This window comes from Xyrauchen texanus, chromosome 20 (assembly GCF_025860055.1).
Source record: "Xyrauchen texanus isolate HMW12.3.18 chromosome 20, RBS_HiC_50CHRs, whole genome shotgun sequence".
NCBI classification, from domain to species: Eukaryota; Metazoa; Chordata; class Actinopteri; order Cypriniformes; family Catostomidae; genus Xyrauchen; species Xyrauchen texanus.
The window spans coordinates 32433343-32450522 of record NC_068295.1 but is presented as its reverse complement, the minus strand read 5'-3'; the positions used below and the strand labels follow the sequence as shown (position 1 = coordinate 32450522).

Below are 17180 nucleotides of genomic sequence, written 5' to 3'. Positions count from 1 at the left end.
CACTTCCAATTCATAATCTTCAATAATATACAACTCTAGTACATAACATAGAAGAGCTCGATTTCTATTTGAATAAGGTTCAAAGTCAAATGAACTAAAACGACCAACTAATATAGCTAATATAAACGGCATGACAATGGTCAAGAAACAGTCTGATAATTCTTTCCAAAATCTTTAAGTGTAAATAAAACAATATCTATCCCCTGTAATCCTCGGATGACATCATGAGGAGGAGTGAACCTGCCGGGAGAGACAACGCCATTTTCAGATGCGTTTGCGCTGAGATCCGAGTGTTTTGGCAAACTGTCGTCCTGCAATAGTGATAATGTGACTATTCATCTGTTGTTTCTGCATTGCGCTTTGATTTGCTCTCCTGCTGTCAGTGGCAGGAACTTCCGGCGAGGAGACCGGAGAAAGGACGCACTCACACACAACCGGCCCGGCTGCCCGATTCCAGCCTAAAATCCTCGCAATAAGTCCGCGGAACATTATATTGACTTCGGGTTTCGTGGTGGGACACGGAGAAACAAACCTTGTTACGGTAGAGTGTGACCTGGATGTTCCGCAGAACGGTAAGGCTTGTTCATTATGCTAACGCGCTAACTAACACGCTTAGCGCACTGGGAGTGTCAATGTACCTGTCAAATGACAGTGTTTACATCGCCTTTAAACGAGACTAACATCGCAGTCTCTCTCTGTTAGCTCTGCTAAATGGGGCTGATGGATGCTCAGAGGTTTGATGTTGAGAATCACGTGTGGGATGTTAAGTCAGACAGAGGGACTGAGGGCAGGCAAAAGCACAGCCAGGCCATGACATACAGCAGATCGGTATATAGTCACTGCACCAGAGAGCTGTCCATGATACAACCCTAAACATCCAGAAAATCATTGTTGGATCAGTGTAAGTCAATGCATCATTGAGCTGTCCATTATCCTAAATCATCCTTAACATCAGTGATAGATCACGATTAAAGGGATAGTTCACCCTCCCAAAAAAGAGAAAGAATTCTGTTTTTATTTACTCAACTTTATGTTGTTTCAAACCTGTTTGACATTCAGTGGACCGACATCCTCAGTGACCATTCACTTTCATTGCATCATAATTTCTTCCCAGACTATGACAGTGAATGGTGATTGAATCTGAATATTATGCCTGCATCTCCATTTGTGTTCCTCATAAGAAAGTCATATTGATTTGGAACAATATGAGGACGGGTAAATGAGGACAGAATTTTCATTTTGGGTGAACTATCCATTTAATTCAGTAATAGATCAGTATAAAATTATTCATCGGTGACAGATCGCTTTTAGAAAAGTATAAACTCTGTAATAGATTAGTGTTCAGTCACTGCATCAGCTAGCCTTCTATATTACCAAATCATTGTTAGCTCACTATTAAATCAATGGAAGATCAGTTTTAAATCCGCACTGCAACAGTGAGCTGTATACATTAAAGTTTTCTCTGTTCTATTCTCCTTATTTTTCTAATAAAGAATAATTGATCTTGTTCCACTGGTCACAGATGGGGACTATATATGGGATCTTGTCAGACCAGTTAAGTGATAAGTATCAAACTGGGTGTTGCGAAGAATGTTTTAATTGTTGTTATCCAACTTGTAATCACTCTCTCATCACTAGCCTTTAGATATCCACCTGTAACCCAGATATGTACATTACCAACAATTGCATATATGTCTGAAGATTATTATAGGTATGTGTGCAGGCTACATTCCATCTAAGAATGTTGGTATACTTGCTTGATACAGTCTGCTTGTCATACTTTTGTGAATCTTGTCAGCTTTTTTGAATTAGTATTCCAATAACTTGCTCAATTGACATACATGCCTTTGCTCAGTGAAAGCATTTGTTTTTGGTGTAGAAGATGCAGTTTCCTAGTAGCAAGTGTTTGAATGTGTGGCCAGCTGCGAGCTCGGGCTCCACTGCAGTGGCCTCTCAATTAGAAGGTGACTGGTTCTCCTCCAGGGGAATCAATGGGACAGTTATAAATTTGGCCCCACACAGGAACACAAGCTGAATTTATAGATGTTGCATGCACTCGCACTGCAGCAAACGTGTTTTAATAAACGTACGCTTTTCCTCTGTTATAATATACTGAACACATTACTCTGAATTCAGCTGTGGCATGCAACTTGTTATATGTGTCTTGTTATATGGGGTATGTAGGTGACCTTAAAAAGTGTTTTATCTAGAGAGCAGGGTGTAGGTTTGGAAACCAAGAATCAGTTCTTATTTGGAACTGGTTCCATTTCTCATGAATAGTATTTTTACTATCCAATAATTATTGCAGAACGAATATTCGACTACTCGTGCACATCCCTAGTTCTTTTTAGTGAAGATAAATGAAAGAAAATAAAAGAATGAATGAAATGTGTTAGCAAATTTTTTAATTAATAAATAGATAAAGTAGGACCAATTATGGGGTTGCATTTAGCCTTTAAAAAAATAACTGAAGGGCATAAAAAGTCTGTGTAAACATAGCTTTTGCAAGAATTGTATTAAATTTATCTTCGATTTATAATATCTGCTCTTTTGAAATATGAAATTATCTCATCATTTGGCAGCAGACTGCTGAGGTAGTAAATGCAACAACAAAAAATATATATTAAATTATTTATTTTTCAACATTTCTTCTTCAATTGCTAATCCTTACGATTCCCATCCCTAGCAGGGTGGCTGATGGCAAATATAATGGTGCTAAAATGAAAAACAAAGTGTGATGACAACAAATGAGATGGACTCAAAATTGCTGTAAAATAAGTGTTCTTTGCTTTTTACAATATTTACTTGAAATTTACTACAAAAACCTGAAATTGTTTGTTGTCCACTGACAAGGCATTTGTAAATTTTGAAACTAACAGAAGATGAATAAACACTTCTTTAAATCAGCCAAGCAAACATGGTTATCTGCCGATAATCTCGAAATATCAGCCAATTAATCAGTCTGTCTGATATTTCTGTCTCTTACTATGTGGCACCATGGTTGTACTGTATGACAATACCACAAGATATAAGAGATGTGCGGAACGACTAATTTCACTAACGTTTAAACGAACATTTTGAAGTCGACTACAGCCATGGTCAAAAGTATTGGCAGTGACAAAGTTTGTGTTTTGCAAAGTTTGCTGCTTCAGTATTTGTAGATCATTTTTTCACATGTTTCTATGGTATACTGGAAAACAATGATAAGCATTTCATGAGTTTTAAAGGCTTTTATTGGCAAAATCATTCAATATATGGAAAGAGTCAATATTTACAGTGTTGACCCTTGTTCTTCATAACCTCTGCAATTCGCTCTGGCATGCTGGATATCAGCTTCTGGGCCAAATCCTGACTGATGGCGATCCATTCTTGCCTTATTAGTGATCAGAGTTGATCACAATTTGTGGGCTTCTGCTTGTCTACTCGCCTTTTGAGGATTGACCACAGGTTCTCTTGGATTAAGATCCGGGGAGTTGTCTGGCCACGGATCCAAAATTTCAATGTAATGATCTCCGAGCCACTTCATTATCACTCTTGTCTTGTGACATGGTGCTCCATCATGCTGGAAAATGCACAGATCATCATCAAATTACTCCTGGATCGTTGGGAGAAATTGCTCTTGCAGGACGTTTTGATACCATTCTTCATTCATGGCAGTGATTTTGGGCAGAATTGTGAGAGAGCCCACTCCCTTGGATGAAAAGCAACCCCACATATGGATGGTCTCAGGATGCTTCACTGTTGACACGACTCATGGTAGGATTCACCTTTTCTTCTCTGGACTATCGATTTTCCAGATGTCCCAAACAGTTGGAAGGGGGCTTCATCAGAGAAAATATCTTTGCACCAGTCTTCTGCTGTCCAATCCTTGTATTTCCTACAGAATTTCAGTCTGTCCTTGATATTTTTCTTGGAGAGAAGTGGCTTCTTTTCTGCCCTTCTTGACACCAGGCCATTGTCCAAAAGTCTTCGCCTCACTGTGCAGATGCACTCACACCAACCTGCTACCAATATTGAGCAAGCTCTGCACTGGTGGTGACACGATTCCGTAGCTGGCTCCCCAGGAGGAGACTCTGGGATGTCCTGAAGCCTTCTTCACTGCAGTTGAACCTCTCTCCTTGAAGTTCTTGGTGATCCGGTAAATGGTTCTTTCATGTGCAATATTCTTTGCAGCAATTTCCTTGCATGTGAGGCCATTTTGATGCAAAGCGATGATGGCTGCACATCTTTCTTTAGAGGTAGCCATTGCGAAACAAGAACACAATGATTGGAAGCAATTCTTTCCTCCTTTTATAGAAATCAGTCTGCTCTTCTAGTCCAATCAGAATGATTGAGTGATTTCACATGACTAGAACTCATTCACACTTTCCCAGGTGCTACTAATATGATTAGTGAAATGATGTTAGCTGGTCATTTGGCGCCAGGGCAAAAAAACTGTGAAATTTAGGTTTTTATGATTAAGTAAATTTTTTTGGCTAATTAAGCTCTTTGCAATTATTTAAAATGCATCTGATCACTCTGCACAATAATCTAGAAACAATGTGAATCAACACCACAACATCTGAAGCAGAAAAGTTTGCGAAACACAAAATGTATTTCACTGCCAATACTTTTGGCCACGGCTATAGTCTAAAAAGAAACCAACATTCAGAAAACAGTAAAAATGTCTTGCATTATGATATGTACATTAAATATAAAACATGACGCGAATATTTAACAGACATATTTATTGAAAACAATTGAATGAATAGTGCTGGACCAATAGTCAACCCTAATAGTCTGTTCTAAACCGAATTCACTAAATAAAAGTTACTTAACATATTAAAACAGTCAGGCCATTTTTGAAAGTAATTAACAGGTTGGCCAAGCCAAATCTACGAGAGAGAAAAAATGCGCGTATTTCACAACGTGGAGTTGTGCAATAGCCATTGGTCTAATATGACAGCTTTTCTGTAAAGAACATTAACCAGTAACAGTTATGGTGTAAAAAAATAAAATAAAAAATTAGCTATAGGATAGAATATGCCTGTGATGTAGCCTACAATAAACATATTGTATTCTAAACGTGACGTGCACACAGAACAAAAGATAGTTTAACTGGTTAAGTAGTCTGCACCTCATTGAAAATAGCCTTTTTAAAGGGATAGTTCACACAAAAATAAAAATTCTCTCATAATTTACTCACCCTCATGCCTTCCCAGATGTATATAAATTCCTTTCTTCAGCAGATAACATTTGAAGAAAAATATCTCAGCTCAGGATGTCCTTATAATGGATGTGGATAGTAACATCATTTTCAATGCTCTAAAGCACGGACAATCAGCATTAACGTAATCCATATGACTCCAGTGTTTAAATGAATATCTTATAAAGTGATACAGTCTCTTTTGGTGCAACACATGAAATGTAAATGAACAAGTCATTAGGGTTAAGAATCATAGTTGACTTTTTTTATTTTGAAATTCTCAGTAGTCCAATGGTTTCTATTGCATGCACACACTCAGGAGAGCATACAAAACACGCAGACCTTATCATTTAACATACAATTCACAATGACGGTGAAAACTACAAATAACGTAAAATTAGATCTGAATAATAACAAAAACACAAATAACCAAAAGTTACAACAAATACAATAACAGCAGTATTTATAAAATTGGCAAGAAGTAAAGCTATGCACTACTCACTAATCTGCATAATTTATTCATAACGCAAAGCATTGCTGGTCACTGGAGCGTGGCCTTGCTGAATAATGTGCATGCCTGACGGAAACACAGAAAATAAGTTATAAAAAATATTGCTTTGTGGCTATTTGAGATTTTAAGGCTTATTTTTGTGTAAAGGATAGCAGAAACAGCACTTGTCAAATCATTAGGGCTATGCACTTTTTCTCTAGAATAATTTGCTGGGGAAGGAATTCAGACACTGTCAAAATAAAGAGTCAAAAAAGTCACAGAGTGAACATATGAGCAATTAATCTGGAAAATAACCAAACCATCCTATCGGCAATGATCTCTGCTCTCCAAGAGGTATGTGTTTATTCTTTACGTTTGTTTACAAATATATATATATTTCAAAGTGTTGTGCTATAGGCCCTAAAATATGTAATTTTATTTATACCAGTGTCGACTAGTTGACATCCCAACAAGATATACTGTATCATGAATATATTTTTTATATATTCGCAATATATTGCATGTCTGTTTTGGACAGTACCTTGAGGGTGAAGTAAAAATTGAGGAAAAGATTAAGTAATTTTAAGATGGTTTAAGCGTGAACTTGGAATTACTGAGTACATTCTACAATTATACTCCATTCAAACATGTAAAAATTAATGCTCTAGCTTGAAAGTAAATATTATTTATGATTGTTTATCTTTAAATTGCATCAATTTAGTCCTAAAGTAGAAAATCTCTTCATATTTATTCTCTAATTTTAGTAAATTTCACAGATAAAGTAAACTTCACTCAACGTTTCGAAGGTGGTGTTCCCAGCATGCACCGTCTTAAAAATTCATGAGCTTGCATGGTTTAACTGTTTGCAAGAATATTTTACATACATTTTTAGTGTTGATTTTGTTGTTACATTTGGAAACTTCTTATTTGTGATGTCTGAAGTGAATTTTCTACTCAGAATTACCCATTCGTGATAACAATTTTTTTACCTTTTGGTTGTTGTCATCATCGTGTTTTGTGCACCAAGTGTTGAGGTCTGCATGCACAGCTCTGTATCATGATTCTATTGCTAGTTATGCAAGGTGGTGATGTCTTTTACACTACATAGACTTTATTCACAGTAGTGCCATCTTAGATTTTTGAGGGGATTGAAAACGAGGCTTCATTCGGTGCCTGTGAGGGATAAACTTACCGTCTCTCAATGATGCACTGTATAAAGCTATCAAAAATCTAATTTTCAACAACTCTCGTTGTCTGGAGTTTTTTGTCTACTGAAATGTTTCAATGTTTCATCAGCGAATTAAAGTAGATTGTACTTTATTATACATAATATGCTTAAAAAATATATATTTTATACCATTAATATTTACTTTGAAAAACTGTGTGCAAAAGCTTGAGAAGAAAATAATGTTTTCAGTCTACACATGATTTTCCAGTTTGTGCTGTCCATTAAAGTCTAGTATCATAACATCATCATTGTTTCTGCTAAGACTACTTGTTTCTCTTCTTCTATTCGTGCACAGCTGGTACTTAAAATATATCCATCAAGATGCTTCCCCAAAATAACAGAGGAAGAGAGCAAAGTTTGAGAAAGACAGAGTATTGTAACATTTACCAACAATGTTTGAGAAACCAGTGATGGTGGCGTCTCTGAAGCTAAACGTTTTAGACTGAAGTGTCAGAGCAATCAGAGGCCTTTTGCAGAGCTCATTTAAATGAAGCACAACACAGCGATTTCTCATGGCAAACTCTGCTCCACAGCCAAAAAAGGAGCTGAAGACACAGACACCAGTCTGAGATGTGGAAGAGTGTTAACAAGACTCCACTTTTAATCTCTGCCCCAATTTTTTCCCCTTCTCTATGGCCTTCCTGTAATGTCAGCAATATCCCTTCCTGTGACTCCACAGTATGGATGTTGTTATGGTTACTGGCTTTAGAAATTTAACTCCCCTCCTCCTGAGCTAACAGGAGAGTATTTCCTGATGGCAGGGTCGTGAGTCATGCTATAGTAGAGCTATTGGCTAAACGGCTCTGAGTAATGAGCCTCTTACCCAACCTGCTCACTCTCTGCTTGTAAAACCACAGCTTCTTCATTATTGCATCTCTCTCACCATATCCACATTGAGTTATAAAAGATTGATCATTATCATTTGTTATTTACTCATAATTGGGGTTCAGCTGCAAGCAGTACAAACTCAGGTTTGTACAGGTATATACAGATCACATCAAATGCCTGCAGTGTTTTATAGTAATTTGTTTTATCTTCTTTTATCTTTCACAGAGACTTAATCACTAAGGCTTGAGTAGTGCATTGGCTGTCCTTATATGATCTCATAATTTTAGCCTTTGTGCATTCTGATCTTTAAGACTTTCTGTCCACTCTGTGATGAATTCAGACCCATTTTGTTCACACAACATAGTCATTCAATATCTGGAATATCTACATTGGGTTGCTACAGTAATAACATGAGTGTCAGCACAATGGCAAGAGAGGTTCTTCTACAATAGCTCAATCACTACATGGCAGATGCCACATAGTGCCAACTATACTGGGAAATTGTGAGCAAATTGTGAGTGTTTACATTAAAAATGGCCAAGTAACCCGAGACTCTTCTTTCTCTGGGTGCTATTCTCCATAATAATGATGGTGATGTGCTTTTAAAACGAACTGAAAAAACAAAGATAACATGGGGAAATGCACATGAAGATGAGCAGATGTTTGCATACTTTTTAGAGGCATAAATACAATACAATAATTGATCCTAACCATATATTAAATCATAATTCTAAACAAACAAGAAATGTGATAACATTTATATTATTTTATTCCACTGATTACAGCAAAATCCATATTTATCTTTATTTGCACATTGTCATATCAACAACCATTTAGTAACTGCACTGCCTGATTGAAGTCTAACAGGTTTGAAATACAACATTTAAATAAACACAGGAACAGTTCCAGAGCCAGTTTAGACTGTGTTTTGTACTTCAGGCTTGTCTGACTATGACAGTTCTTATTTAATTTTTAGTCGGAAAAGCAAACTTTTCCAGTATTCTTTTTAAAATGTAACGGGTTCTGAACAAGAACCGGTTCTCGGTTCCCAACCCTAAGCCATATACAGTGGCACAGAGAAATTTATGACTAAGTATAAATGACTTTAAAAAATGCAAATAAATGTATGATATACATGTATTTGAAATCTGAATGAATAACAAAATCAAATATTTAAATGCATGATCAGTCATTTTGGATATGACATACAATGAGCAGTAGTGCACTGTACAAAAAATCTTGTTGTTTTAACTTTAAAAAGTATGTGTAAGTGCTCGTGCTGCCTTAACATTGCAGTTATGTCAATTTAAGAGGGAAAGAGTTTTTTTTTTTATTTGTTTTTTTATTTGGAATGCCCAATTCCCAATGTGCTTTTAAGTCCTTGTCTGAGAACGTCAACACACGCATCTTATCACGTGACTTGTTGAGCGCGTTGTTACGGAGACATGACGCGTGTGGAGGCTTCAAGCCATCCACCGCAGCATCCATTCTCAACTCGCCTCGCGCCCCACCGATAACGAACCACATTATATTGACCACGAGGAGGTTACCCCATTTGACTCTACCCTCCCTAGCAACCGGGCCAGTTTAGTTGCTTAGGAGACCTGGCTGGAGTCACTCATCGCGCTTTGGGATTCGATATCGCGAACCCCAGGGCTAGTAGCCAGCGTCTTTTACCACTGAGCTACCCAGGCCCCCTTTAAGAGGGAAAGTTAAACAGAATGAGCTTAATGCCTTTTTAAAGGTGCTTTTAGCGATATAATACAGTTATACTTCCACAAGACTAAGCCGTTGGATTAGTTATGCCCCTCTTCCAAAACCCAGCACTCCAAAGATACCAAATTGGCTTTATTGAGACCGACACCAAACAAAAGTGTTCATCAAAAACAACAGCAGCAAAATAGTGCCTTTAACTGACAACTTTTGGTGATGAACAACATAGCATAAAAATGGCATTAAGTCTCAATAATTTGCTGCAACTACAACACTATGAGTACACACAAAATGATTGACAGGCAGAAAGCGTCAGAGACTGCGGCCCATCTTTAAGGGAGTAGGACATTTTTTGCATACCTTTCCATGAAAACAATTGCTTACAACATCTTTAAGTTAACTTGACTTCAATTACTAATATTACCATATAAAATCCCTGATGAAGTAGTTCAATTGTCAATTGAATGATTGATGAAGTGCAATCATTGTCAGAGGTAAAATAAAATGTAATTTGTTGGTAATCTGATCATATTCAGATTTAAACATGTCAAGGAGACACGCATGGACCTCGACACTTTACATGCAAATCACAGTGATTGTGACAATTATCAAACACATCATATAATAAAAGGATGAGCTTTCAATTATTGCTACATGACAAATAACTAACAGCATTAATAAAAGCAGCAAACCGTTAAAAAAAAGGAAAAGTAACACTGCAATTTGCATAATTTATTCATGATCCTGCAGCACATTCTCTGAATACGAAAGCGTGATGTGCGTAATTCTCTTGACTTCTATTTTTTATTTCAGCTGAAGAGTTTGTCTAAGTTCAGTAACTTTGTCTCTGATATATTTAATAGAGTGGCATGATGAATCCAGAAAATCTCTCGATAAATTTAGTTAATTTACAAATTAATTTAGCAAAGTGTAGTAGCTAATGAATGTTATGAAAAGTGAAGAAAAATAGCATTTTTATATTAGGGTCTCTGGGTTGGAAATCCGTAGTAGTGCAAATACTAATTTATTTTATATCATCTTGGCTTGACCTGAGGATTTTGTGTGATAGGTCTGTTTTGAACAGTCTGTTTGTGCAGCAAATTCATCAGTGTTTTGTTTTTATTAAATCCCAGCATGCATTAGTGCTTCCTGCCTGGTGGCTTTCCCCTCTCACAGGAATACAACACAAGCCCAATGCACAGAACTAGCATGTAGGCCCACCTTTCCTATACATGAGCATTGCAGGGAGGAGATTGTACTATCATTTTCAGTAGAGCAAGACCTCTGAAGATAAGATAGTTCAGAGGATATGTTCATTCCTAATGAATGGGTTTTTTCTTCATCTTCGCCTTAAGTTGGATAAATTGCATTTGAAAGGTTTCTCTTTTCTTTCTCTTTTGGTTTTCGTTACTCACTGTGGGCTTACACCAAGCGTGCCTTACCCTCTGTCTTAGCAACTGTGATCTGCCTTACCAGGTGAGTTGTGTCTTGGCAACAACAAAGACAGCTGCTTTGTTTCATCTTGGCCTCCCTGGGTTAGACTGAAGAGTGAGTAGCTTCTCAAATTCCTGGAGATGTATCACATTGTTGGTTTGGTTGCACCCTAGAGTGAACTTTTCACACTTTTTAGAGTGAAGTTTTATCTGCAGAGTCATTAGTGTTAGTGGTGCTTGCCAAGACAAACATCTTTATTTCTATTGCTTCTTCCAAAGACAATTGCCTACTTATAAAATAGCTGCCTGTGTATATTGCCAAGATGGCCTTGGAGTGAACTGAATAGCTTTGAAGAGACTTTACTCCTAATTGGGGACAGGAACATCATAGAGGCTTTGGACTTTTTTTCACTTGGACTAGCAAGAAACCACCTTGCAACACCCTAGCTGATTATGTACAAATCTAGTCATTTAAGTAATCTTTTTCAACTCTGTTTAATTTAATGACCAGAGCTAATACCTTGCTCTTACTGATTTCCAACCCAGCTGTGGAGTGAAATGGTCATTGTTTACAGCTTTGCAAGTGAGCTAAGCATGTTTACTTTATACAAGCCATGCTATAGATTCTTATACTCCTTATATATACTGTTACATATGTGTTTAAAGGCTACATGAGGATTAAAGCAAGTAAACTCTAGAGCTTGATGAGATGTAGTATCTAGTTCACCATGAAATGTCCACAGTGTATGTTAGGTCATTCTTTTGTCCAGCAATGTTAGAAAGTTTGTCGATTTAAAAAAATAAAAAAAATTCTCCACCTAACATTTAGTGTGACTTGACTTATTTATTCAGGGTTCCAAGGTACAAGAAAGAGAATAAATACTCTTATTTCATATTGCCTTCATTGCGTGGATGAAATTATGACTGCATGAATAGGAAATTGAAGTCAGTCCTCTTCTCTAACTCTTAGTAGCCTTAAGTAATGCCTGTAAGCATAGTGACATAGAATGTTTTCTATATGAATATCAAGACATTGTACTTCATCTTTAAGGATTTAATACTTATTCTGAATCTAAAAATTTAAGGGAGTAACTTTGGTCATAGGATGTTGTTGTCACACTCTTTCAAAAAACTGTGTATGAATTTTTAGTACTCAAAAGCTGGACTAACAAACATATTTTGCTTCTATATAAACATTGCCAATTTTACAATTGGGAATATCCCACAAGCAAGAGTGCTGTTGTTCTGAATATCACGCATGGCTGTGATTTGGCCATAGGCACTAGGCCCAAAATTGTGATTGTGAAATTGCTTTTAACAGTTCTATAACATTTCAAGGAACTTGAATTTTAGATTCAAAATGGATGGTTAATTTTTCTTTTTTCTTTTTTTTTTTTTTTGCTCCACAAACAAAAACAATTCCAAACAAAGCCAAAGCCGAATCAATCATTGCATGTCACTGAACAACATGCTGACTGACAGTCAAAAACAGACAAGTGGAGTCTTTCAAACAGTGAAGCGTCCCAGTCCTGTTATACCAGAGGTTCTCAACCTTTTGGAACTAAAGCTCCCCCAAGCCTTCCCTATCATGTGGCACTCCCTATTGTGTCACTATCATGTGTTGGATAGCGCAAGCCTGATGTCATCCTCCACCTGTAGCCGATTTCGGTACTTTGTTTTCAAGGCTGTCAATTTTGAAAACCCTGCTTCGCACAGATAAGTTGAGGAGAATGGAAGAAGTAATTTTATGGCAGTGGCAGACAATTGAGGATATTCAGTCATCACACTCATCCAAAACGAAGGCAGATAGCTAGAACTATAGAGGTGTCGCAATCTGGTGTCACTCTTTAATTCGACTAACTGCTCCTCCATGTCAACTGAAAGGTCTTTTCCTGGGCAACTGAAGGGATCTCTAACCTAGCAAATGAACTAAAATCCTCACTGAAATGACAACCGAATTGTTGTTTCAGTCCTCCAACATGTTGAGTGACCGTGTTAATCAAAGGAGAGACATTTATTCCTGAGCGAAGCTGGAAAACATGTCAACATTTTTATTAATCAGCCGATCACGCCAAAGATCCAATTGGCCAAGAAGCAAGATGTTGGCATCTCTTCCTTGCATTGATGTGTTCAAGAAATTCTACAGTCGAAAATGTCTACAAGGTATGACAACTGCGCTAACCACAGGGGTTCATCCAGGTACCGCGCAAGGTCGGATTTCGCATCAACAAGAAACACCTCTGAACTCAATTCGTAGAGGTGATGTAAAACCCGACCTCTGGAGAGCCAGCAAACCTCAGTGTGAAATAGGAGCTGCTCGTTTTCGGCTCCCATTTCCTGAACAAAGCAAGGAAAACAAGCGTGCATTTAATGGCTGTGCTTTAATGAAATTTACCATTTGCACTGACACCAAACTGACTCCAGAGACTCAGGCATTTGCTTTGATGCGAGAGATTCATACAGTGGGCCCACTTGGCTAAAGGGGCTAAATGCTGGACATGAGTGACAAGACCGCTAACCCTCCCAGTCATTGAATGGGCCCCGTCTGTGCATATCCCAACACATTTATCCCATGACATGCCTGCATCCCATATATCCTGTCCAGAACTTCAAACAATGCCTTACCAGTTGTGTGCACTGACACAGAGACTGACAGAAAAGAATGTCCTCCTCAATATTACCATATTTGATATAGGTAAGCAACTGTGCCAGCCCTGCAACATCAGTTGCCCCATCAAGCTGCAGGGCATAGTACTGGCTTTGCATGATGTTAGCTAGCAATTGCTCCTTAACGTCACTTGCCATGTCAGATATGCAGCGGCTAACAGTGTCGTTAGGAAAGGGGATGTCCTGAGGAGAGGGAACGAGGTTTTTTTTTTAATGCAGTGCAGGTTTTTAATTTTTTTTTATTATTATATACATTCTACTTGAAAAGCAATAAAATACACTGAGTAACAAAATGATGCCGTGTCTCTGTTTTTTTCTTGAAAACAATTTGCGCCCCCCTTCCGATCTCTACACACCCGTGTTGAGAATCACTCTGTTATACTAAATATCAGCACTTTTGGAATGCTGCTTTACAATTAAATTAGTAGACTAATTGTTTTATAAACATTTCTTGTATTTATTGTTCAGTTATAAAAAAAAACTGTCTCACATCTTAATAGAAACATTTCCCAGACTTCTGTTTTCATGGTTGTATTGTGTGTGTGTTTAGGATGCGTGAGGACATGTCGAGCATGGTGTGTGTGAAGGAGACGGAGGACCAGGGGGACACCGGTGAGAAGTTATCTCAGGATGAGCTCCTGTGTCGGACCCGGGAGGTAATGCAGGGACTGGAGGCGCTCCGTGCTGAGCATCAGGCCATCTTGGATGGGCTGATGGGGACCTTGCACTGCCTCAAACAGAGCCAGGAGGGTCGTGCTGTGGAGAAGACGACCATGATCCAACGCTCACTGGAGATGTTGGAGCTGGGCCTTAGCGAAGCACAGGTGCAGTGAGGAAAATCTGTACATGGTTACAAACTGGGGAAGTGGGAATGTTTTTGAATAAAAAAATGTTTAACATTGTTGACGACTTGGCTACTCTTTCTCTCTGTTATCGATGGCACAGGTGATGATGGCTCTCTCAGGGCACCTGAGCACAGTGGAGGCAGAGAAACAGAAACTTCGAGCACAGGTACATACACACAAACACTACACCACATAAAAAATTAAACCGTGCTCTCAGTTTCATTGGAGCACACAATTACACACACACACTCCAGTTACTTGGGCCTATCAATTAATAAAAAAAATGTTTTTTATTAATTTAATGAGATGTTGATTTTTTTTAATCAAATTAATCTCAATTATTTTATTTTCACAATTTGTCAATGGAATTTGCATACAGTCAGAGGGCATGATAAATTGAGTACGTTTTTTTTTTTTTTTTTTTTCAGTAATCACACTGAATTAACACTATGTGTTGTCACATTCACCGATGAAAGGAATAGTTCACCGAGTTCTGTTGTTATTTACCCACCCTCAAACCCGGTTTCTGGTTGCGGTTCACTTTCACAAATAAGTCAGAATTGCTTTCACACCAATTTTTAACTGTACCCCTGTTTTCAAGCAGACTTGGGTGCTGTTACTTGGTATTAAACCCAAGTTTTAAACACATCAAATAGACTCCGGTTTTCTGTTCTCTAGGTGCGGAGACTGTGTCAGGAGAACCAGTGGCTGAGGGACGAGCTGGCAGGAACCCAGCAGCGGCTGCAGAAGAGTGAGCAGAGTGTGGCCCAGCTGGAGGAAGAGAAAAAACATCTGGAGTTCATGAACCAGCTCAAGAAATATGATCAGGACCTCAGCCCATCAGTAAGATCTGATCCAAAGTTTTCCCTCTGCTTGATTTTTCCAAATTACATTTACCATACAGTAGCTAATTTATCTCTATATGCAATTCTTTCATTTATCTCACTCTGTACTTTTCTCCACCTTGATCCCTCTCACTCTCATCAGGATGATAAGGACTCCGATACCAGTAGGGAGACACTAGATGATCTTTTCCCAGATGAGCAGGATGAGCCGGGCCCTGGCAGTAAGTACTATAAGTAATATAGAGACATAAGTCTAATTCAAAATATAGACTTTCCTCCTCAAAAAACTATGGTGTTGCCATGGTTGTAGTTTTTGGTGAAGTACCATGGTGATGGCATGGTATTTTTAGAAGTATCTTGGAATACCATGGTAAATTAATATGGTAATAATTAATACCATGATTGTGAATAATTGTTACAAATTATTTTTGATTAGTGACATAGAAATAGTGTAGAATCTTAAATGTTTCCTTTTTATTTTATGCCAAAACATTTATAAAAAAAAAAAAGTTTCTCCTCAATTTGGAATGCCCAATTCCCAATGTACTCTAAGTCCTTGTGGTGGCATAGTGACTCGCCTCAAACTGGGTGGCAGAGGGTGGCAGAGGACGAATCTCCGTTGCCTCCGTGTCTGAGACCGTCAACCCGCGCATCTTATCATGTGGCTTGTTGAGCACGTTACCGTGGAAACATAGCCCGTGTGGATGCTATATTCCATGCACAACTCACAACGCGCCCCACTGAGAGCAAGAACCATATTATAGTGACCACGTTGAGGATACCCCATGTGACTCTACCCTCCCTAGCAACTGGGTCAAATTGGTTGCTTAGGAGACCTAGCTCAAAAAAAAGCATATTAGGACCACAATATTACCACCACAGTAATTTGTGGAGTTACAAAGAAATGAAAATTTTAAAATAATTCTCTGACTTTGAAAAATTATTTATTATAATTAAATAATAATTATTATAATTGCCTCATTCACTGCAGAGACTGATCACAGAGCAGCACCGGTTGTGTTGTGGCAGTGTGTGGGGGTTTTCAGATCATATGTCTTGGGCTGACACTGCTGAGTCCCGGGCGTACACAGATTAGCCCTCATACTGACGTATGAATGCCAGACTGCTGTTTCACTGTCACCGATTCATCCCTACAGTAAATGATCTCCAGCAGGGCTTTCAAAGAGACTTTGCTTTCTGAAAGATGGCATTAATCTCTTCTTCTCATTCCTCAAGTAGTGGCAACGTAATCCTTAGAATTTTTGGTCTACAATGCTTTGGATAATTCTTGGGTTATTTGAGATTGCTGCTTTAAAGTTTGCTTTTTGAAAGCTTTTAAAGTCTGAAACTGGAGTTGAAAAGTTTCTAGTCAGAGAATACAAAGATAGTGTGCCAGTGTATAAAATCAATAAGGAGTGAAACAAATGCACTCAAAAATGAAAATTCAGTCATTGTTTACTCACTCCTGTGTTGTTATAACCCCATATGACTTTCTTGGTTTTTCTTAACACAAACGGAGAAATTGTGAACACATTTTTTTTCTCAGTGATGTTATTCAATAGCAGTTTATGGTGACCACCTCTTCAAGCTTCAAAAGTTCACAAAAGCATCATTCAGAAGTCTAATAAATTATTCCATGAGACTCATGAAATGAGACGTGCTTTTATAGCATACGCTATAAGGTTTGGTGTAGGCTGGGTGATATGACGATATGTATCGTAACGATATAAAGTGTCAATCGACAGATTTTGCTATATCGTGTATGACGCGATATGTAAATATCCATGTGCGCAGCATGACCATATCTATCAATGGTCATGCTTCACGTGAAACTGAAACCAAGCTTGAGCTGGAGATGAATTTGTGCACCATTTTAATGCTAGATTCACTAAAGGAATTATGCAGATCAGGCAACGGCACAAACACACCCACATACTCGTGGCTGA

The 17180-nt window shown here is 38.0% G+C and overlaps 1 protein-coding gene across 8 annotated transcripts in view; it reads left to right on the top strand.

The window, feature by feature from the left end:
• Window positions 1-239: 239 nt before the first annotated feature.
• The window catches only part of LOC127661011 (kinesin light chain 1-like), a 293422-nt gene continuing 276481 nt past the window's right edge, over window positions 240-17180 (top strand). For all 8 annotated transcript variants that reach the window (XR_007972715.1, XM_052151540.1, XM_052151538.1 and 5 more), the window contains exons 1-5: window positions 240-572; window positions 14095-14368; window positions 14490-14555; window positions 15068-15232; window positions 15377-15455. Coding sequence is in view for 7 of the 8 variants with exons in the window: in XM_052151540.1 (XP_052007500.1) it covers window positions 14096-14368; window positions 14490-14555; window positions 15068-15232; window positions 15377-15455 (583 nt within the window). In the remaining variant the exon portion in view is untranslated. The remainder of the gene's footprint in view (window positions 573-14094; window positions 14369-14489; window positions 14556-15067; window positions 15233-15376; window positions 15456-17180) is intronic.